Here is a 10,280-nt window from a genome sequence, read left to right on the forward strand (position 1 = left end):
AGGACCCTTTCTCAAAAAAACACTGAACATCTACTACATGCTAGATGCCAAACGAGTACTTTACATGTACTTTCTTGTTCTGTTTTATAATACTTTAACCAGAATAAGAATCCTTCTCTGCACTTTCTCAACTCAATAGCATCCCAAAATGTAAAAAGCATTATTACCTAAGATGTTGTATTATCAAGGGGAAATAAAGGGAGACACAGTTAAAGAATCAGAAAACAAAATTATGCTCATCTGACATGCAAGCAGAATCTCACACATCAGTAAAAAATGTGTATTAGATGACAGTGTGATTTTGGAGAAAACACAGACGAAACAACTGGAAAATAGGTCAAGACAATAGATGCTGAATGTCAAAATGGGCTGGGGGGGCTGGGAAAGAGGGCACAGTTCTCCCATCTAGACCTTAAGTGCCTCTAAGGTAAAGATGATGTTTCCTATCTCCTCCCTTCTGTTTCATCACCTGTAAAATGTTTTCTAAGGTTTTCTTTTTTTTGAGACGGAGTCTCGCTCTATCGCCCAGGCTGAAGTGCAGTGGCGCGATCTCGGCTCACTGCAAGCTCTGCCTCCTGAGTTCACACCTTTCTTCTGCCTCAGCCTCCCGAGTAGCTGGAACTACAGACGCCCGCCACCACACCCGGCTAATTTTTTGTATTTTTAGTAGAGACAGGGTTTCACCATGTTAGCCAGGATGATCTCGATCTCCTGACCTCATGATCCACCTGCCTTGGCCTCCCAAAGTGCTGGGATTACAGGCGTGAGCCACCGCGTCCGGAGACTTTTCTAAGGTTTTCGCTAGTTTTACATTACATGCATCAGCTGTTATAAGAGCTAATCATAATCGTTAAGACACAGAACTGTAAAGAGACGGGAAAAAAAGGCAGTGGTCCCTGGGCTGAACCCTAGCTCCTGCATCTAGACAGAGAAAGGCGGCTGATCTTTAAGAAGCACTCCATGCTAGGCAGGCATTTTCAGATAGATTAAACCTATTTGCAAAATGCTGTAAGACTGCTAAGTAGTCATCACTGCTTTTAGCTAAGAAAAGTGAAGCTGTGGATTAACTAACATTTCAAAAGCCACAGACAGGCGGATCTGAAATTCAAACCCAGATTTATCTGATACTGAAGCCCACGTAGGAAGTACACACAAGCAAAATTGTACACGAAGGGATTAACCTTGTGTTTGGATACAATAAAGAATGATCTAGCTACAATGGAGAATTCATACAGGGGAGAAGACCAAGATATGTTTCAAGGGTAGGGGTGAAGCCAGTTCCAGAGGCAATAAATATTAGCATAAGGGTGTTTTGTTGTTTGAGACGGAGTTTCACTCTTGTTGCCCAGGCTGGATGGAGTGCAATGACACGATCTCGGCTCACCACAGCCTCCATCTCCCAGGTTCAAGCGATTGTCCTGCCTCAGCCTCCCGAGTAGCTGGGATCACAGGCATGCACCATCACGCCCGGCTAATTTTGTATTTTTAGTAGAGATGGGGGTTTCTCCATGTTGGTCAGGCTGGTCTCGAACTCCTGACCTCAGGTGATCCGCCCACCTCAGCCTCCCAAAGTGCTGGGATTACAGGCGTGAGCCACCGTGCCCGCTGGGTTTCATCATTTTTAAACCAATGAACAACAGGTACCAGAGTCTGATTTAGAAGCAGGGGAAGTTTCCTAGAAACACCTTAAACACCTTAAAACTCCTATCCTTTACTTCTTTGACCCCTTTCCACCAGCCCCTTAAGTGCCTCCCAGAATTCCACCTTTACCATTTTTACCTTCTCTTCTCTTCCTGGGTGATCCTATACAGTCTCTGGCTTCAACCTAAGTACCAGTGTCTCCAAAATTTGCAATCCTGTTTCTCAATATATTCCTAAAAACCAGCTTCTCATTTTCAGTAGCTGACAGAGAAGCTTCATCTGAAATCCCATAACAATGTATGTATATTTCTCCTCTGAAATCCAATTTATCTTTTTAAACTTGTTTTTCTTAAATCCTCTCTTAATGGCAATAACATGGCATCAACCAGGAACCAGAAATGGGAAAGACCAGGCTTCAATTGCTCCTCTGGCACTTGATAGCTGCAAGATCTTGGGCAAATAAATCAATGTGTGAAGACTTGGTGATAATGTCTGTTATCTGCCTGCCTCATAAAGTTGTTGCACTGGTCAATTTTCATAATGGTATAATGATTGCCCGGGACTGAGTAATGTATAAAGGCCAGAGGTTTAATTGACTCACAGTTCAGCATGGCTGGGGAGGCCTCAGGAAGCTTACTCATGGTAGAAGGGGAAGGGGAAACAAGGCACCCTATTCTTCAGGTGTCAGGAAGGAGACGTGCCGAGCGAATAGCAGGGAAGTGCCCCTTATAAAACCAAAGGATCTCACGAGAACTCACTCAGTATCAGAACAGAACGGGGGAACCGCCCCCGTGATTCAATTACCTCCACCTGGTCTCTCCTTTGATTAGCTTATGGGGATTACAATTCAAGATGAGATTTGGGTGGGGACACAAAGCCTAATCATATTAGTTGTTATATTTAATACTGGGCTGGGTGAGGTGGTTTACAGCTGTAATTCCAGCACTTTCAGAGGCCAAGATGGGAGGCAAGGCCTGAACTCAGTAGTTCAAGACCAGCCTGAGCAACTTGGCAAATCCTGTCCCTACCAAAAATATAAAAATTAGCCGCGCGTGGTGGTACATGCCTGTAGTTCCAGCTACTTGGGACACTGAGCATGACAGGTCAAGGCCATAGTGAGCTTGATCATGAAACTGCACACTCCAGCCTGGGTGACAGAGCTAGATGCTGTCTCAAACAGAAAACAAAAACTAAACAAGATATCCAATACTAAAAACCTGTCGTTTTTGATTGTCTTTCTTTACTCCACCACATCCAACCTATTATTCAGGTTATCTCTCAAATCTCACCTCTTCTACATCATTGCCAAGTCTGGTTCAGGCTCCTTTCTCCCTTTACACAAACCCTACAACGGCCTCTTATACCAGTGTCAGAGTCTCAAGATATTCCTCCTTATGAATCACATTAAATTGCATTTTGAGTGTGTCTGTGTGAGAGTGTGAATACGTCTCTAGAGAAGTCAAACTACAACCTCAAAATGAGATTCTGATACAAGAATACAAGTACTGCACCTGCTTCCCCTTGTCCCTCCTAAATCCCCCTATCTTTGGGCTAAAAATCCTCTTTGGGGCCGGGCGCAGTGGCTCACACCTGTAATCCCAGCACTTTGGGAGGCCGAGGCGGGCAGATCACGAGGTCAGGAGATCGAGACCATCCTGGCTAACACGGTGAAACCCCGTCTCTACTAAAAACACAAAAAATCAGCTGGGCATGGTGGCGGGCACCTGCAGTCCCAGCTACTCGGGAGGCTGAGGCAGGAGAATGGCGTGAACCCGGGAGGCAGAGCTTGTAGTGAGCCGAGATCGCGCCACTGCACTCCAGCCTGGGCGACACAGCCAGACTCCATCTCAAAAAAAAAAAAAAAAAAATCCTCTTTGGGAAATAAATGATGAGAAGCAGTGAAACAGGTTAGAACCACTGCTCAAAATCCACCCTTCACATTCCCACCAATTCTCAACAAAGAACTTGTCATCAGTTAACTGCTAATAAGCCTTTATGGCTTCCCCATAAAAAGCCCTTCACAATCTGGTCCAACCCTTCGTTCTCAGCATCATCTCTTTACAACCCTCTACCATAAGATTCTTGCTCGAAAACAAGGTTGACCTGTTCCCAAACCAACCATGTACTTTTTCACATTTGGTTCTCTTGCCTAGGTGGAACTGTTCCCACTTTGGCTTGGAGAAATCTCATTTCTTCTTTAGTGTCTGTCCTATGAAAGTCACCGTAGTAAAATATATTTTCCAAGATGGTCGCAATAAGATGTCCCATTCCACATGTTCTTTTCACAACGTGACACGGATGCTCCTTCCATCAAGGTTTGTTCTATGTCCCCTCCCTTAAAACCAGGTGGACCTGTGACTCTGGTAGAAGAGTTCCTATGTGCTTCTAAGATTAGGTCGTAAAAGGCATTAAGGCGTCTGCCTGGTCCTCATGGGATGTTCCTCTTCTAACCATAATTGTTATAGACTGAACTGTCCACCCCCCACCAATTCATATGCTGAAACCCTAATTCCCAATGTGACTATATTTGGACATGGGGCCTTTAAGGAAGTAATTAAGGTTAAATAAGGTCACAAGGGTGAGCCCTGTTCCAAAAGGACCTAGTGTCCATATAAGAGGAGTGAGAGGCACCAGGAGCGTGCATGCGCAGGCTAACAGTGAAAAGTCAGCTGGCTGCAAGCTAGGAAGGGAGGCAACATCAAAAACCAATCCTGCCAGTACCTTGATCTCGGACTATCAGCCTCCAGATCCGTGATAAAACAGATTTCTGTTGTTTAATCCATCTAATTTGTGGTATTCTGTTCTAGCAGTCCAAGTAGACTGATACAATAATATGTGTTTTTCCAATAAGTGAGGCGGGGACCTTGCTTCACCCATCTCTGTATCTTAAGAACCTAGAACAGACCTGACACTAACCATGTAGCTGGTGAATATCTGCTGAATGAACGCACATAAAGCAAGGAAGGACAATTTAATCCCAGCACTTTGGGAGGCCAAGGTGGGAGGTTCGCTTGAGCTCAGGAGTTCGAGACCAGCCTAGGCAATATAGCAAGACCTCGACTCTACTAAAAAAAATAAATAAATAAAAAATTGGTTGGGCGTGGTGGTGCTTGCCTGTTGTCCCAGCTACTCCAGAGGCTGAGGCAGAAGGATCTCTTGAGCTTGGGAGGTCGAGGCTGCAGTGAGCAGTGATTGCCCCACTGCACTCCAGCCTAGGCGACAGAGAGAGAGAGACCCTGTGTCCAAAAAAAAAAAAAAAAAAAAAAAAACAAAAAAAATTATAGCTAATATCGAATGCTTTTTAAAGCAAGCACCATGCTAGAGAGATTACATGAATTATGTCATTTAATCTTCAGGACAAGTTTGCTCTACTTTACCCCTCCCAGTCCCAACACTCCACAGAAAGTAGTAGTCTACATGGTAGAGGGCCTGCTTTTATGTGGTGGTTATACATAACTCTGAGGTCATGGCAAGAAAGTCAAATTGAACTGAGACAGAGACTAAAGTTAGTGTTTACAATATCAACACTATAAAGGGAATAATTACATTCCCAAGGAAAAGTACAAAGAAAGGAGGCACTGTGATTTGGAAGAACCTTAAATATGCAATGTCACTGAAGTCAGGGGAAGAAAAGAGTTTCACGAAGAAGGACGTGTTCAATGCATGAAAGGCTGCAGAGAGCAGATAATGAAGACTCAAAAAGGCAAATCAGAGAGGAGCTGCAGTACAGTCGTGTGGTTTCTAGACTACACGGCGTTACGAAAGCAAGTGGGTAAAGGCAGAAATCACTCGTCTTCAAGAAGTTCAGAAGAAAGAGGAAGACGAGTGTTGTCAAAGTGGGTAAGGTCAAGTATCTTTGACTGCAAAACAACAGTCGCCAGAAGAGAAGGGGCTAAAAGTTGGAACGAGGAACAAGGCTCGGAGAAAGGTGTCAGACAAAGAGGGATTAGCAAGAAGCTGTTAGGGCTGGTCCTACCGGGATCAGAGAAAGGTGCAGAGGCCAGCCGAGTGGAAAGAGCAGCGGTGACGAACCGGGTTCCACTCAGACGTCCGACGCTTCTCGCCAAGGGGCCAGCGCGGACAGCAGCGCCTCCCGGGGACCTCTGGGAAGCCCTGTTTCTGGCCGGCTCCGCCCGACCTCCAAGGCGGACCTCGGAGGTTCAGAGACCCAGGCCCCGCTGGCACTCACCCCACTGCCACGCGGCGCCAGCGCCGGACTGGCCGCACGATAAGCGCGTCCCAGGCTGCCGCCAACCGGCCCTCAGGGGAGACAGGTCCTGGGGGCGCAGGCGCGGGCCCCAGACACAGCGAGCTCCACAGAGAGCGCAGCGCCGAGCCTGGCAGCTCTGGCTCCAGCAGGAAGACGCAGCCCACGGCCAGCGCCAGGAAGCCCGCGTACGCGGAGCCGCGCCACAGCGCCATGGGGACCGAGGCGCCGCAGCTGCGCGAACCGAATCCTTTCCTAGTCCGCGCCTCTTCCGGGCTCGGCGCGCGCTGATGTTGACACAAGCACTACGTCAAAAGGGCGCGCCACGGGCTCCCCAAGGGGCGGGGCGACGGGCGGTGCCACGAAGTAGCGGGTGGGGAGCCCTCGCCTCAGTCCGAGTCCCGGCACTGCGGTGTTGCGGCTCCGGAGGAGGTGGGACAACGGCGGTTGTGCCAGTCCGGGCGCTGCACCCCATTCCCGGAACTCTAACCGTATCCGCAGATAGAGGGATGGGAACACATTTGCTTTCCCAGTAAAACGAAACGGACAGATTGTGAAGAAGCGGACAAACCTCGCGTTAATATTCGAACCAGTCAGTGTCCCCATTGGCACAGATCACACCCCCATCTTTTAATCCCTCCGTCCGCCCCGTGTCCCCTCATTTACTACACTCGTCCTCTTCCAGGCCTGGTGCTCGGCGCTTCTGAGAGGAGTAGGCTCACAGAACAGCAGCGCTACAGAGACCCCTGGGGTACGCGAGGCAGGGGGATTCCGCCCCTTTGGAAGGTGGCCCAGACCCTCAGGCACTAAAGGACTTCGTCGAGACAGGAGAGCCCGCAGAGATCGTCCTCTTCTGGATAACCAGAGTCCACAATCAAACCTTAAAATAACCCTTTTGGGGGCGCTGTTCCCTTTGACAAACTTTGGAAAATGTACACAATCTTGTGCACAACACGAGAGTTACGGACCTGGGTTAAGGAACGTTGTTTTCTTTTGTTCCCCCCTTGGTGACATCATTAAACCCAGCTCTCTCTTCGTTGATATGACTTTTCTGTGCATGAGGCTAGGTTGAGAGACAATGAAGCTAGGCTTGGTACCAGCTCATTCTCAGCAGCCATCATGCCCGGCCTAGTCTTGTTCCCTGGCCTGTTTCCACTTTTCCAGCTCTGTTGGCTCCTGACGTTGGCTTTGTGTCCAGTTTTCCAGTGTGACCCTGACGTTTGGACTTGGCAGCGACACTTTATTTCCCTAACTTTGATAGTGGACATTAGTCTTCATTCTCCTCAGCCCCACCTCATCAGCTTTTCTCCATCCTGGTCATCTACCTTCCCTCAGTTGATCCTACCTGGCCTACCTGACCAATGCATCCCTTTCGACAAAGATATTCACACAGGAGGAGATCTGGGCTACCTTGGAGAAGAAGCCAAAGAGCCAGTGAGATATTTATGAAGCCATGAAAGCCATCTTCCCTAGAGTTGCCTGTCACTTCTCTCTCCTCAGGGAGACATGTCAGTCAGTTCCTAGAGAAACTGCTCCTTATCACAACCCTCAGCTGTCAGGTTTCCCTGGCACCCAGAGGGGACTGAGCCAGCAGCTGACCTGAAAACAGCAAGTCTGCTGACTGTCCAGCGACCATTTTCCTCTATTGAGAATTTTAACCAAGTGTCTGATGTCTGCAGTTATTTGATATTGGCTGTGGACCCACAGTCACACAAGGCTGAAGGTCAGAACCAGTTAAATATGTTTCCAAGGTGAAGTTTTGGGGAGCACAGGAAGCTGAACTGTGGGAAGGCCATAGAACAGACAGTAGATCTAGTTCTAGTCCTCTAGGAGGACTTTTGATTTAGTCACAGAGACGAAACAATAGCAGTTGAACCAAGTGGATGTTTATTTCTCATGTAAAAGTCTAAATGGGGTGTTGGCATGTTGTGGGCTGTGGCAGCAAGCTTGGCCCCCTCTGGTTGCTATGGGGGCTGCTCTGGGCCTCTTGCTGGTTGGTCCCTCAGTATGGGTTTGCATTGTGGGTGGTGAAGGGGCCAGACAAGGAAACGAGAGGGCTGACCTCAATTCCAACTGAGAACTGAAGAGTCAGGAGCCACAGGAGGTGAAGAACAGACCATCAGGGACAGTTGCCAGGCCTGGTGGAGCCTGATGTGGCTTCTGGTCACATACATAGTCACAGGGCCCTTAATTCCTTCTCATCAGGGGCTCAGGGGCAGGCATTGACTGTCTTGGTGCCACAGTCCCTCTTGAAATATTTCCTTAATGAAAATCAGAATTCTGATCATCTGTCTGTTCAGAGAGTCTGGAATCCTTTGCAAGCCAATTGTTTTTCTAGAAGTTAGGTTTCTGGGGACAATTAAAACAGCTCTGAGTGGCAGCTGTGGCTTCATTGCCTAGGCTGAACAAAGAGGAAAGGGCTGGGCTGGGCAGACCTCAAGACACCCCCTGCCCCCACCCAAATGGCTTCCAGACATGGCCTTTGCTATTGGTTCTCTCTCCTAGGACCTTGAAATGAGAGACGAAAAGCAATTTTGTTCTAGAAAATTCAGAGGCAAATGGAGGCTCCAGGTGTCCCACCCAAGATCCTGACCTGGAAGGCCAGGGAGCAGATACTGTGTTAACACAAAGACTTAGCAGAATCCTGTCAGCTTCCAAATTAGCTGAAGGTTTTGGCTTTAACAAAAATACCCACCCCCATGATCTGAAAGGCCTGAAGGGGCACATTTGTTCCCACATGTAGCAAAAACTAAAGTGGGCCCAAACAGTCCCTGTGAAAGCTGGGCTAACCCACTTTCCTTGCAGCTCCAGGCCCCTGCGGTTTCATCCAGGCTGCTCTTTGAAGGCCACGCTGTGTCAAAGCCTTTGTTGATGCCAGGGACACAGCCCACCACAGGCCATACCCAAAGGCCAGAGTCAGAGCACAATTTTGAAGGTTACAGAAAACTCCAAAGAAATTAAAGAGATGGAATAAAGGATCCCAGCACCCGAAAAGAGAAAGCTTTGTGTCTGTAACCATAGCCCTTGGCAATCAGACATCCTCCTCACTCATGTGAGGTCAGGAGGGGACTAGAAGTGCTCAGAGGATGGACTGCCTCTGGCCAGTGCAGGGGAGAGGCGGGGTGTTGAGGCACAGGAGCCAGATGAGAGGAACGTCAACAGCAAAGCAGTAAGAAGAACATGAGAGTTTCTTGACAGTAATAGAACTTCCTACACAGACTGGGAACCGGGTTGTAGCTTGAGAGGATGTGACAACGTAGTGGCCTGGAATTTTCACTTTGGAATTAACTGCTTTGGACCAGGAAGAAGCGCTGAGCCTAGAAAGGCAGGAGGCACAGGACTGTGTGGGCTTCTGTCTGGCCAGGACCTATGAGCTTCATAGGGAAATGAATCAGGGGGCAGGATAAAGCATAGGCCTCCACCCTTACAGTGCTCTCTTAGCATTTTCTTCTTAGTCTTTCTTGCTGGTCTACTCTCTACTGAGAGTCAGCCATTTCTGCATAGGTCACTATGCTCTCTTACTATAAGGAAGACAGCCATTTCTGCATAGGTCACTATCTTACTCTTCTGTCTTGGCTATCTTTGGCCTTTTAAAATTCCCATATACTAAACTAAACTAAAATAAAATAAAATAAAATTCCCATATACATTTTTGAATCAACTTGTTGCCCTCCCTCCCAAAAAAACCCAATTAGGATTTTTATCATTCTAGGACTATGGTAGATCCCTTCATTTATTTAGATCTACCTAAATATCTCCCAATGGCATATTAGACTTTTTGTGGAGGATTTGTACGTCTTTAGTAAGTTTTATTACTAGGCACTTAATATCTTTGGTATGCTTATTGAAGTGAAATTGATATGCATTAAGTGCATAATATTTAAAGTATGCAAATTAATAAGTTTAACATATGTATACACCCTGAAACTGTTACAGGAAAGGGATCCCGATCTAGACCCCAAGAGAGGGTTCTTGGATCTCGTGCAAAAAAGGATTCAGAGCGAGTCTGTAGTGCAAAGCGAAAGCTAGTTTATTAAGAAAGCAAAGTGGTGAAAGGACGGCTACTCCATAGACAGAGCAGGACGTTCCCGAAACTAAGAGGAGGAACGCATCCACCCTAGGTACAATGCTTGTATATATGGAGAGATGCGCTCTGCTACAAGGGTTTGTGATAAACTATTAATTTTCTTAATTATGATATTTGGCAAGAATCAATATTATTATCTTTAAAGCAAAATTAGGAATGCCTTTGTTCCCCAGATATTGAGATATCTGGACACTCCCAAGTCTGGGTCCGTTTTAGTAAACATTAATAATTTGTTCCCTTAACAGTAAACATCTAGAGGCTAGGAATGCCTAACTTTCTGGGAATTCAGTCCAGCAACTCTCAGCCTCATTTTCCTAGCCCTCACTCAAAATGGAGTCTCTCTGG

At 47.2% G+C, this 10,280-nt stretch overlaps 1 protein-coding gene across 2 annotated transcripts in view; it reads right to left on the reverse strand.

Moving 5' to 3' along the window:
- Window positions 1-6,151, reverse strand: part of ADPGK (ADP dependent glucokinase) — a 35,901-nt gene extending 29,750 nt beyond the window's left edge. The window contains exon 1 of one of the 2 annotated variants that reach the window (XM_050796331.1): window positions 5,831-6,151. In XM_050796331.1, coding sequence (XP_050652288.1) covers window positions 5,831-6,063 — 233 coding nt within the window. In that variant the 5' untranslated portion in view covers window positions 6,064-6,151. The remainder of the gene's footprint in view (window positions 1-5,830) is intronic. The other variant, XM_050796332.1, reaches the window with a different exon arrangement.
- Between the last annotated feature and the right edge of the window lie 4,129 nt (window positions 6,152-10,280).

Source organism: Macaca thibetana, chromosome 7, assembly GCF_024542745.1.
Source record: "Macaca thibetana thibetana isolate TM-01 chromosome 7, ASM2454274v1, whole genome shotgun sequence".
Lineage (NCBI taxonomy): Eukaryota > Metazoa > Chordata > Mammalia > Primates > Cercopithecidae > Macaca > Macaca thibetana.